Below are 13,447 nucleotides of genomic sequence, written 5' to 3'. Positions count from 1 at the left end.
GCAATCATTCTTGAATTCTTGATTTGCCATTCATTTTTTTCTCATCATATTCTTTGCTACCATATACCTCTAGCCTAAGGTATGATTTGGCCTAATTTTAAATCTAGAATCCAAAACTTTTATGTAGGTGACTTGCTTCACACTTCTATAATACTCATAGCACAAGAAGCTCCAAATCCTAGGGTCATTCTATTGGTGGGTTTTTCCTTTATGACAAAAAAAATCTATACAAGATAGAGTATACGTAGGCTTTCATGTGTGTGTGTGTGTGTGTGTGTGTAGAGCAGGACATTTTGGACTATCAAAGTTAGGTACAAAAATAGGACGGAGGCTTCCATATGCACCTATTTTCGAGATACTTGGTACCATGCATTATAGAAAAAGATACTATAATTTTTTAAGGAGGCAGGACTCCACCATGAGAATAGTAACTCCCCGATGTTTGAATGGAAAACTTGAAATGTTCTTGTGAGACTGTTCAAGGTTTGGGCTTCAATTTTGATAGAAGGAAATATGTCTACATAGGAACCAAGCAATGATAAGAAATATGTCAATGATCCAATCAAATTCTCTCTCTCTCTCCCTCTCTCTCTCTCTCTCTCTCTCTCTCTCTCTCTCTCTCTCACACACACACACACACACACACACACACGAGCATGCGCGCGAGTGCATGGACCCCCTCCAACTCTCTACTCTCTCCCTTACATACCTCACTCCCCCCCCTCTCTCTCTCTCTCTTTCCACAACACATCCTCTCTCAACGCACATATACATGCACACTAGAACTTCACAAATGAAGTGCCATAATGCAAAAGTAAGAATGTAAAAGAGAGGTACCATTTGAAGGAAATCAAGTTCAATTTGTAGAATCCATGTTCATATCTCGAGCCATGTACACGTGATGAACTGTCACCGTGAGTCCTTTTTTTATTATTTAAAAACCCAACAATGCGACCGTTCAAATGCTTCTCTTTCTTGCTCTATCCTTTCTTGAAACCTTGAATGGACCTATTGTAGGTGGTTCCATTGTGCCCTAGGATATTAGCCTAAACTCTTGAGCAATACAAACATTAATGTCATCCGTTAAAATGCGACAAGATTGAATAGATAGCTTCGGTCTAGGGGAACGGGAGTGCTTCATCATTGGAGAAAGAATGGAAACAAGCAAAGAGAAAGAGGTTGGGATGAGGAAGAATTTGAGAGGAGAAGGCTGAGAGGAGGTTCAGAGGAGGAAGAGGCTGAGAGAAAGGTTGTCAGTTATTCGGGGTACTTCTCTGGGGTGTTTGGGGCTGTGGGGATGCTTTTCCAAACATAAATTCGTGAATTTGAGGCCCACTTAGAGAGAGAGGAGGGTAGGGGGGACTGGGCAAAAGTCAAGGGGGGAGTAAATGCCCCAGGTAGTGGTGGGGGTAAGAGGAAGGTAAGTGAGAGCCTAGAAGGGACCAAAGGAGGCCTCTCCACCAATGAGAGGCTAGTTTGGATTCCTCATTCTTTTAATGCCCACGACTTCCCATTGGTTGGTTTGCTAATCACAAATCTTAACGGCCTAACCCAAGAGGGCCCTTTTGAGTCCGAAATCCACTAATGAATGCAATGTTAGTAGGTAATCAACTAATGCAACCTTTAGGATCATGACTTGAAAGGCATGGACATGCCAACTCCATAAGTTTAACACAAACTAGACATCAAAATATTGCAAGAATTCTAAGAGTCAAGTTTCTGGAAACGTTTCTGAATCATATTGTTTGGGAAAGAAAGCTAAAGAAAACTTTGGTAAAAGCACAACTAGAGGAAAAGGTACTCAACTCGGTACACTCTAATGTTTTGGGTTATGGCACAAACCAAAAGCGTGAATGGATCACTTTGTTATATAAAATTCATTGATGAGAACAATATTTACTTTATAATATCAAAGTCAAAAGTCTTCAACAAATTCAAGAACTCAAAGCCATGAGGCAAAAACATCATTTAGACATAGAAGGTATAGGTATATTTCCTTTGGGGGGGCCCAAAGCTACATGCATGTGTGGGTGAAATGAATTATAGTATCTGACACAACTAAAAGCCTATAGAAGAGAGAAGAGAGAGAGAGAGAGAGAGAGAGAGAGAGAGAATGCAAGCATGGATGTGCATGAGTGTGTGTTCACAAGTTACATATGATAGCACGTTGTTCAAGTTTACCTTAAGTGAACTTCAGGGAAATTTATAGATCCCAAAAAGACCTCGAGAAAGATGGGAAGGTTTTCATGCAATAATTAAGATTTTTGAATATCATAGATGAGCACAAGTCAAAACCTATAGCATTTTTTAGAAACGGTTTTCAAAGATTGTCGAGCATTGCATATATCCCTTGGACAGTTGCATTTCATTATAAGAATTATAACTTACAAGTGAATCTACTATGGATGGAAGGTGTATCTACAATGGATCAAATAGATTTTTGCCAGGGATCCGTTGACCTTGCTTTTGTATATGAAATAGCTTAATGGTTTTGGTGTAAGTTAGGTTCGTCTTATCAAGCAACCCACATGAATTTTCATATATAAAATCCAAACCAATTTACTTGGAGTAGATATGAAATGCAAACAATGGCTTACATTAGGTATGTGTATTGACCATGCGCTCTCTTCTTATTTATACATAAATAGGGTCTCTTTTTTAATAAAGAAGAAATTTTATCTTTGAAAGTCAATGGCATGTGTAGGCTTACTCTTGTGTATGTATGTTTGATCCTTGGATCGACTTCAGCATGAGTTTAATTGGCTTGTTAGCAATATGCCCTGAAGTAAAACTCTCTCTCTCTCTCTCTCTCTCTCTCTCTCTCTCTCTCTCTCGCAAGCTGGGACCATTCCACTTCATTAAATGCATATGCATGTGAAACTAAGTGGTACTATTTTATAAAATTTATTGTAAAGAATTTATAAGGAACAAAATATCTGAGGATCTACATAAGGATAAAATTTAGTAGGACAATGTGCGCACCACATGACAATTATGCCATGGGAAGCTATGCTAATGAGGTGTGAAAGGAAACAAATTGGTGGATAGGATGCGTAATGATTTTAGAGGAGCTCTAAATGAGTATGTCCCAAAGAGTCTACTCCAATGCTAGAAATACTTCACACTTGGAAAGCTTTGAGGTAATTAAAAGATTGTGCCCACCACATGAGAGTTAAAGCATGGGAAGCTATGCCAACAAAGTATGAAAGGAAAGAAAGTGGTAGATAGATAGGATGGGGAGAGCCTTTGACTTCAAGAAAAGGGTTGGCATTTTGAGAAGGATGGCATGTACCTTCCTTAAATTAATAATTGACAAAAGTGGATAAAATGGATGTGATGATCATTAATTTAAGATATTAGGGACTTTCAAAAAGCAAAAGTAGGTGGTCTAGTTCTCCAAACAATTGAAATCTAGATCTCATTAGTTCAAGCATATTTAAAGCCCAGATGCAATACACTACCCAAATTTTAAGTGGAATAAAACTTGCACGACAAGGACTTTGAGATTATAAATGGTGAGGGCCAACCAAGAATTAAACATGTGTTGTAGTAGCCTAATATTAATGCCCTACCAAATTTATGAGGACAATTTTCTACATACTCATTTCAAGGTATTTGCTTGATAAAAGACAATGCAAGGGTCCAAAGGTTTGTTTTAATGAAGAAAGAAAGGATCACCATATAGTGTATTAGAGTTAACTCAAAATGGATAATTGATATTTAGTTCATAAATGGGATACAATTCTCTTTTATGGGGCCAAAAAAAGACAATTTTTATTGTCAGTGGAAAAGTTCATGATTGAATTCAAGAGAACCCCTCAATTTTTTGGAAGAAGAAATTTTGCCCTCAAAGCTGTAAAACACCTTTTGGATTAGCGGTGGAGCCCTTCTCATGAAGGCTGATCTTCTCTTTTGAATAGTTTTTTCTACTTTTCTAATAAATGGGATAGAGTTGGTATTTTGATTTTACTATTGCTACCATGTGAAATTTTAGGCAGGGCCCTTCTTAAAGAAATAGTTGATTGTTTTAATATTGCTACCATGTAATATTCTAAGTAGGTGCCCCTCTCCAAGAGAAAAAATTCAATAGAAAGATGATCTTATGATGTACATGTAAAATTCTAAGTAGGTGCCCCTCTCCTAGAGTAATAATTCAATAGAAAGATGATCTTATGATACATTGCTACAATGTAAAATTTGAAGTGGGTTTATGGTGTTTTGAGACTATTAACCTAAATTTTCAAGTGAGTGCCCTCCTCTAAGAGAATGAAAGGAGACAAAAGTCTCACCTACTAATATATTAAATTAATGCAATTAGCTGGGCTTAATGAGCTTTCCTATGTAAGGCAATATAAACTCATGTCATGTTAACGTGAATTGGGGTGGGCTAGACAAAGGGCGAAGGGTTAACTTTCTTTTTAAATAAGTTGAGACTAAATAAACTTGCTGAGGTAGAGAGATATATAAGAATAAGAGGAAACTGCAAAGAGACAACAAACTCCCAATAACTGAGTTGAAGATTCCAAGAGATCCAACTACGTATGCAAGGGCGCAAAGGCTGCCACGTGGGCAAGGGGAATGTGCCAAGTTCCAACTTGCCAAAGGCAATCGTGCCCTGTGACACTGCCCCCAAAAAAAAAAAAGAGAGACGAGGGAAAGGGTCCTACCACGTCAGCGAGGGGTGACGTGGCCACATGCAGAGATAAACAGCAGCACAGCTTATCGAAATGCTGCCACTTGCCCCATCACGCTCCCCTGTTGTTGCATTCAATTCAACCAAAAAATATCCAAATTCGATCACAAAGTGAAACGCTCACATCTTCATGCACACACAATCAAATCAAAACTCGAAAAATTTCGCTTACATTTTGCACATTCATAGCTTTTTCACATCTCTCTCACGCGGTCAGGAGAAACTCGAAAGATTGAATACATTTGAACCTCGAAAATTTCCCCTTCCATTTTGCACAGCTTTTTCACATCTCCCACACACAGCAAGAACGCATTGCCAGCTTTTATTACATCTACACACGCAGCGAAAAACGCCTGCTCCGATCTGCACATCGTTTCAGGTGGTCGCCTTTCACTTGTCGATTGATTCGAAGCCGTAGCAATGGATTTATTCGCATCGCAGATGTACAAGAGCCAGAGAAAACAGCCAACGAATGGACATGGCCTGGCTTTGTGGTATTCGCTTCATTCACAATCCTTTCAAGTGTCTGTCTCCTCTTCACGATGCGCACAACCAAAACTCACACCAGCGGAAGGCTTAGCATCCAACTCTCTGTCTCTCTTGGCGATCCGTCTGTCTGGTTCATGACAATTGCAAGGAAATGGAAACTCTCATAATATTAACTGCGAGGAAACAAAACTCTCCCGACAATTGCCAGCAAACAAAACTCTCGCTTAGTATTAATCATATTCCATGACCTACCAGAAATCATATGGAATATGATAACCTTTTCAAACCTCGCTGCACGCTTCCAAATCACGCCCCCTCCCCCTCTCTCACCCCCGTGTTCTATCTCCCGTCTCTGTCCCTCTTTCCATGATACTGCGCACCACAACGCCTCGCAATCATAACCAAAGGCCTTCCACTACCAGTGACATGACCGTAAAAACCAAAACCCCCCCTCCTCGCCTTTACGTCCCTCTCTCTTCGCTGGCCATTCGGAAAAAGCTTTAGGCCTCCAATTCGAATGCGTGCATGTCATGCGCCGTTCGAAATAATCTATGAATGAACGTCGTGAAGACCGGTCCCAAATCTGCGAACGACGTCGCCCCTTGCGTGAAGACATGGGACGCACATACCGGAGCACGAAAGAAGACACAAATTCCCTTCAACACCGTACGGGAACCGCCTCCCCTGAGCACTCTCGCATGCGAAAATTACAGAACGACCGCATTCTATCGATTAACCGTCAGAACAGTACGATGAGACATGGCGAGTTTTGAGATAGCGCACATGAGACCATCCCGTATAGACGTCCTCCTTCACATAAAAAGCAGAAATAACGTGCTACAACCTTAAAAACAAACATAAAGAGCTTCAGCGACGGACGGCTCTTCTTCTATCACACCGACACCAAGAAACGACCACAAACATTCAAGATACAGCTAAAAACCAGCACACCTCGCAAACTTGCATTTAGTCTTGCGCCTTACGATGGCTTGAAGTTTTCAAGATCGCTATTACATATGGAAAAAAGTTCCTGTACATCAGATTGGAGGCCCGGAGTACAAAATGGCTCAAGGATTGCAAATGCTAGATTTAGAACTCCTGGCCAGCTTCTAACAACTGAAGCATGGAAGCATCCGTGTCGAATGTGTCGCTGATTCTGTCGAGATTAGCTATAGCTGCTGTCATCCACTCCTGGTCGAGCGCATCGTTCCAGAAAGTTTGTCCATCGCCTTCCAAATCATTCAAGAACCAGTCCCCGTCTGTGATTGCGGGGTCTGCAACTCCACATGCGTCGGGGGTAGACACCGCGTCGGAACAATCTGTCACACCAGGATGCATATTACTTTGGAAGACCTCTGCGGGACAGAAAGCAAGGCCGCTGCCATCTTCGTTCCAGTTCTCCAGAAACGAATTGATATCCACTTGCGCGTCCTCCCCACTACAGCTCTCCGCAGCTTGCGAGAAGGTACGCCGCAGGGAGAAAGACTGGTCGATTCCGTCAGCAGTGGAAGAGGTGGACTCTTTGGAGGAGGAATCATCGTCGTGCGAGGCCAAGCAACTGCCATTGGTAGAATCGGCGGTATCAGCAGGGAGGGAGGGAGTGAGGGGGGAGAGAAAAGCGAGGTGAGAAGAAGAGGAGGAGGAGCGGAGGTGGAGGTCATCGATGGGGGGAGAGCCAGAGACGGACAAGCAGCTTAACTGGGAGGAGGAAGGGGAAGGGGGGGGGGAGGAGGAGGGGTGAGGTCGTTTAGGGGGGGGGAGAGGGGAGGAGAGGGAACGTTTATGGGGAAGGGGGAGGGGGAGCTCGGGGGAAGCAGCCATGGCGAGCAATGCAGGAAGAAGAAGATGAACAGAAGATGAGCAGAAAAGGAAGAAGATGAAGAAAGAAAAGGCTCGTAAAAGAATTGCGTGAGGGGGAAGATGAAAGAAGAAGAAGAAGACGATGTACAAAAGTATATATAAATAAATATAAGCGCACGAGAATGGTCTGGAGTATATCGCACAAACGGTCTTTCCCTTAACCCCTGGTTAATTAATTAATCATCCGTCCACGTCGGCGTCCCCCTTCCCCCAAGAAAGTGGCCCCCCCCCCCCCCCCGGCCCTTCCGCGAACGGTTTTCTGAACGCCGGCTCCCGTGACTTGGCCTCCACCCAACTGACACGTAGGCGGTCAGTGCTTAAATTTGCTGCACACCTCTAGGCTTCATAAAAAATTCCGTGAAGTCTTTGAAAAAAATTTAAGCTTCAAAATGAAGATGACACTCCGGACAAATCCCATTTTAAGCTGAAGATGACAATTGCATAGAATCCGAGACTAATGCCAGGCCCTCGAGATTCTAGAGTAGGGAGACTCACATTATTTGGTATACATATTAGTAATATAGTAGATAAATTCTAACTATTAAGTATATGTATGTACATTATATGTTGAAGTCTTGGAGATATGCTTGAGCTTCATGAATGCTGCGCTGGTGAAATTCTTGGGACTCATATGAAGCCCAAAAGTCTAATGAAGCTCAATCTGCGCAGCAAATTTAAGCACTGTAGGCGGTTGGCGTAACCGAAATTTTGTTGTTGCGAGAACTAGAACGGCATCTCACCGCCGTTTCTTGCCGGTTTTCTGAAACCGCCCTAGAACCGCCCTAAAACCGCCCACTCCCTCTCTCATTTCCCGGCCGCCGCCAAATCCCCCGCGCCGACTCGGACCTGCCTACGTGGCGCCTTTGCCCTCCCTACCACCGACCCTGCCTTGATGGCCGCCGCCACCCATCACTTTGGCCGTCTCTAACCTTTACCCCCCCCCCCGCTCCTCGTTTTCTGCGGTCCCCTTGATTATTGATCGCATCCCTCCAACCAGCTTTATCCCTTCTAGCTATTACACGTTCAAGATGCCAACCCTGCCTCCTCACCTCCATTATCTTTCAGCGCATCCTCCCCCTGTTTGAATCTCGCATTGGCATGTGTCTTTTCGACAGCACCAAGGCTCTTGCCCCTCAGCCCATTTCAAATGGTCTATATCTCTGTGTCTTTTCGACAGCACCAAGGCTCTTGCCCCTCAGCTCATTTCAAATGGTCTATATCTCTGCACCCATTGTAACCCCGCCAAGGACAAAAACTATGTGGCAAAAAGAAGTCAAATACACCTAAAAGGGTTTGGCAAGGGCAATAACTAAAATAATAAGAGCAAATAGAGGACAAGAATTGGCCTAAGGGGGGGGGCCCTTCCCCTCTAGGGACTAACCCCCCCTCTTTTTGGTTAATATAAGCCGGCATGTTTTTTGGTTTTTTTTTCTTTTTAGAGGACAAGAAATATGTGGAAAAACACAGTGTCAAATGGGCTTAAGGGATCGATGAGGGAAATAACTACATAATAAGTGCAAACATCACACGTTTTTTTTTGGGGGGGTTAAATTGTCGACTTATATTACGGGATGGTCAATACAAACATCACACATTTAGTGTAGCCTTAACATAGAGGCCAACTTGATTACTTAAAAATGTGAACCTAATGTAAATGAATGGCTAAAGGTCATGAACCATTAAGCCTCTAATTTGCTTTCTCCTACCACCAACTACACGATGTGGGGTGGTTGCATTGCCTCTTTTGGGAACGATTCAATGACGTGTCTTGCTTTGGCACATGCCCGGAATTAACATGCATAAGAGATGTGAAGACAAGGATTTCACTCATTGGGGTCAAGCGGTATGCCGTGACCAAATTAGGGCATGTACCACTTCATCCTGTCACACGAGGAGAAATATGACCACACGTGTACTTACAACCTCCAAACAATACAAACAAATGCATATCCCATCTCACTATCAAATGTTGCGGCAATGTGTGTTCGACTATCCAACTATAATCAAGTGCAACAACCATTTATAATCCGAAAGAAGAAGCCTTTGTCCTACTATCAAAATGTGCTTCTAAGTAAGGCTCGTCACCCATATCACTAATTAGAAAACATCAAGTTTCAACTCATCATTGCCACTTGTTGATAAGTTGTGCCTACTCAACCATGAAGTTAAAAAATGCACATCAAACACTTCCCTTCCCAAGAAAGACACTCCTTGCTTTTAACTCGTTATTTCCAAACCCATTTACTCAAGTCTTTAACTTGGATAGGCAGTCACGACAATTGGGTGACTAAGCCTTTTTGGCTTGGGCTCTAGCATTACCATGAGAGCAAGTAAGCACAATGATGCAAGCTAATTTACACAACCCATTTCAAATATGCACCCTCCTCAACCAAAAATGAGTATTTGAAGGAAGTGGATGACAGCATGCGTGTAATGTGCAAGAAATGGGGTGGGAGGTGGGTGACACTAAATAAGAGAGCATGAATAGTCATGGGGGTAGGTCAATTGGTGTGTGTGTGTGTGTGTGTAAATTCATAATATAATTCCAATGGTTTTACCAAAAAGAAAGTGTGTGTGTGTGTGAGAGAGAGAGAGAGAGAGAGAGAGACTCTTGAGGCCCCTCCATGTTTAAAGGGAATAGTCCTTTGAAACCCTTATGGAATCTTCTTTTAGCACTATGTCATTGGAGGACTTTACCTAGAAGTTGAAAGCTTCTTGTTGTGATTTTCTATATGTTCTTGATTGCTTCGTTTCCTGAACTTTGAATTCTCTCTCTCTCTCTCTCTCTCTCTCATTATTTGTTTCATTGGCTCCTAGTTTTTTTTTTTGAAAGCAATGTTTTTTTGTATATTACTAGTTGACTAGCTCCTTTCACTAAACTATTGTTTAGATGTACCATACTCTCTTCTACCACAATTTGGGATGCCTCTTGGCTACCTTTAATATTTGGTATGTCTACCAATGTCTTTTAGAAAGGTGTGGTGTGTTATTGATTTTAAATATCTTTTAGTAGTGAGATGGATGTGTTTGGCTTTAATTTTGCAATTGCTCCTAATGAAGTAGATTTTGTGTTGTGCTTTTACGATTGAATTTGGATGTAGCATGTCTCATATGGATGTGCAACTTTGGCAACAACTTTTGTTAGACTAAATTGTGTGTTTCGAAACACTTAAATTTGGTAACAACTACTAAATTGAGTGTTGCTCAACACTTCATGTTTGGACGTTTGCCTTTCTCGTATTTTGTATAATTTGAACATTTTAGCAATAGGTTTGGACGCTTGCATATCAAATACCATTAGTTTTGGATGATCATGAAGCTTTTACCTACACAGACATGTGTGGATACAATTAATAATAGGCCACATAATTTTGTAATGATGTTGCCTGAATTTGTACATGTGGGTTGTAAATTTGTAATCATGTTGGTTGAATTTGTATGTACTTTGATAGGTGTGGGTCCTTGGAATTCAAAAGTTTATGACTTTACTTGGGGATTCAAAATGAAGCCAAGATTCTATGTAATGTGAAGGTTTTTTTCAAAATTAAGATCTACAAAGCACCTTGGGATGAGTGTGTGTGTGTGTGTGTGTGTGTAAGTGAGAGAGAGAGAGAGAGAGAGAGAGAGAGAGAGAGAGAGAGAGATTGTGTGTTGGGGGGGGAAGTGCTCGACAAAAACGTTTTTCTAAGCCTTGGAAATTAAAGGTACCACCAAGATCGAACCGGGATGAAATTATGAAAGTCCATTAAAATTTATACTATTACCGGGATTTATAACTAAAATATGTAAATCCTGGCCCTTAAAATTAAAGGCAACCTTCAACTCCAATCGGGAATTTTATATGCTCAACCGGGTTTGGTGAGCAGTGGGAGTATAAGACTTTGAATAAAAATACAGGTAGGAACTTAACCGGGGTCAGGCCGATCGTTTCCGATTCATCGGAGTAACGAAGGCTTTGAATTTAGCAAAGTCCAAGCTTCGAGTAAAAACTTGTTTTAAGTTGTGCATCCTGATTCCTGAGACCTGGGTCTCACTTGCCTTAACTGTGTGCAAGTTCTGCCGAGGAGTGCTTGAGAAGCCAGGGATTGCGTGATCTGCTTGACCGTTCATTCATGAATTGCAGCCCAGTCAGCGGGGTGTGAGGAACTGGACTACTTTAAACAACAGAGTGCCGAACGCATGAATCGGCGGACCGCACAAGTTGTTGTGTGCAGGTTTGCAGCTGAATTCGTCCTCAAAATGAGCGACGCAGTCGCGGCTTTCATAACTTCGAGAGCAGAACTCCACTTCGTATAGTAAACTGTCCACTCATTTTCCTCGTGCATTCACATAGTTTCGCAGTTTCGCAAATTTGAGCACCTCCTTTTTCAGTACTACCAACCCCGGCATTCCCCTACTCCACGTCCTTTACATTATTTGCACTCTTCCAGATTCCCTTCCGAGATGCTAGCCTAAAAGCCCATACTTCATCTCTTGGTGAGATCAAGGATCTCCACCCAGTGTACATCTCCATCACCCAAGGTGTGATCATGGTCCACAGATGATACTTTTAGAGGGCCCGGATCGGTAGGGGCCCACCATGCCCTTCACATGTTCAAACCTAGGCTCTTCACTCCAATCCATATTTCCAAGTTTTAAGGTGTCTCAACCGCTCTTGCCCACCATAAAGCTAAGGGTGCCTTCTTGTCTTGGATGCTTAAAAGATGCATCATATCTCAACCGCTCGTGCCCATAAAGCTAAGGGCGCCTTCTCGTTTCGAATGCTTAAAAGATGGAAGAGATGCGTCATATTAATGCTAGGCCTAATAACATGAGTAAACCTTATATTATGTATGCTATGGATTGGAAATGTAAGGAAAATGAATAGGAAATAAAATCTCCCATAGGTTGCTCCTCCACAACTATTAAGTGTCTATTCCACGTCTTAAGGTAATCATACTTCCGTTTCTACTCTTCCAACATAGTAATGATGGGATTTGGGGAAAATGATAGAAAATTAACTTTTCTTACATGTTTCCTATCTTTTGCATTTTTCACTATTGTATTTCCATACGTTAGACCCTTAGTCACCCTCCTCCTCACCCTAGTCAAAAACTCTATCTCACTCATGTCGAGTCTCGATGCCTCATTGAAAAGGGGTATAGTCAAAGGAGAACTACAATTGGGATGAATAAACAAATGAATTTTAGGAGACTCCTCTACCCTTTTATTAATGGGTGTAAACATTATGGTGTGAACATCACTAGTAATATGTATATCTCACTTTCATATCCAAAGAACATCATGAAATTCTAAGGTCATAGCAATGCCCATGAATCGAATAGTTGAGTTTATGTCAATGCACTCTAAGGTCGTAAAGATGCTCACATATCAAGTCGTTGATGTTAGGTTATTGCATTTGCACCCAATTTTTTAAGCTTTCAAGATGTCCTACATGTACAATCGTAATCAAATTGAAGAGTGCAAATATTTTTTACTAAACGTAGTAAAGGGTACACAAATAATCAAAGTGAAGAGCACTTGTGAATATTTTGTGCAAATAATCCATTTACATGTACTAAACGTAATGGAGGGTACATAAATGCATAATCAAAGTGAAGAGTGCAAATATTTTTGAGTACCTGTTCCATTTTCAAATAAAAGAAGACAAGACATTCTTCCTCTCTAATAATTAATAGAGCAAAAGAAAACAAATCTTATTAGTAAACAAATGACACATCCTGTGTCTATACTAGTGGAATGTGCTTTGTACAAATCGGATTTGCCAATAGATTACGAGTACCGTTGCATTTTTCATAGTTTATGTGTATTTACCCTGAATAACTTCCTAGTTACTATCTATAGTAACTTCTCCATTATAGTTTATAAGTGCCTATTAAACATACCTTGTGAGTCACAACAAGTAAATAATCTTGAACAAGAATTTTCTTGGTGACCCATGACTCTGACGTATAATTGATCTTGAATAATATTATTCTAGAGGTTTACGATCATTTACTCTATGAGGAGCTGATAGAGAGGGGGACAGTGCAGAGAGAAGTGTGGGGAAGGGTATGAGACATGTAATGAGGGAGGAGCAAAGAGAGAGAGAGAGAGAGAGAGAGAGAGAGAGAGAGAGAGAGACACACACACACACACAGAGGGAGGGAGGGAGGGAGGTTGGGGGAGGTGGGGAGCACAAACTTCCACATGGTTCAATAAAGAATACATGGGCACCTGTTGATGATCCACTTACTTTTAAAGACCATTGGTCCACATAATTGCATTAGGCAAAGTGTAAGATTGTGTCCCTTGATGCCACATAACTCATACAATATTATTGTTCTATGAGTACCTAAAGTCTTAGAACAAGTGTGAGATTGTGCCCTTCATATCCCTTGATGTCTCATGTCTCATCTGAAATTG

General features: G+C 41.5%; 1 protein-coding gene across 1 annotated transcript; it reads right to left on the bottom strand.

Annotated features, from left to right (window-relative positions):
- Positions 1-6,147: 6,147 nt before the first annotated feature.
- On the bottom strand, positions 6,148-7,096 carry LOC147901107 (uncharacterized). The gene has a single exon (XM_087376177.1). It carries the CDS (start codon positions 7,001-7,003, stop codon positions 6,272-6,274), a length of 732 nt encoding a protein of 243 aa, XP_087232303.1. The 5' UTR covers positions 7,004-7,096; the 3' UTR covers positions 6,148-6,271.
- Positions 7,097-13,447: the final 6,351 nt, after the last annotated feature.

This window comes from Dipteris shenzhenensis, chromosome 6 (genome assembly GCF_047967505.1).
Source record: "Dipteris shenzhenensis isolate YYH24624 ecotype China chromosome 6, Dip_SZ_1.0, whole genome shotgun sequence".
NCBI classification, from domain to species: domain Eukaryota; kingdom Viridiplantae; phylum Streptophyta; class Polypodiopsida; order Gleicheniales; family Dipteridaceae; genus Dipteris; species Dipteris shenzhenensis.
This window is presented reverse-complemented; position numbering and strand designations above follow the sequence as displayed.

Coding starts and splice junctions, on each gene's coding strand:
- LOC147901107 (XM_087376177.1), bottom strand. CDS start 7,003: ATGGCTGCTTCCCCCGAGCTCCCCCTCCCCCTTCCCCATAAACGTTCC.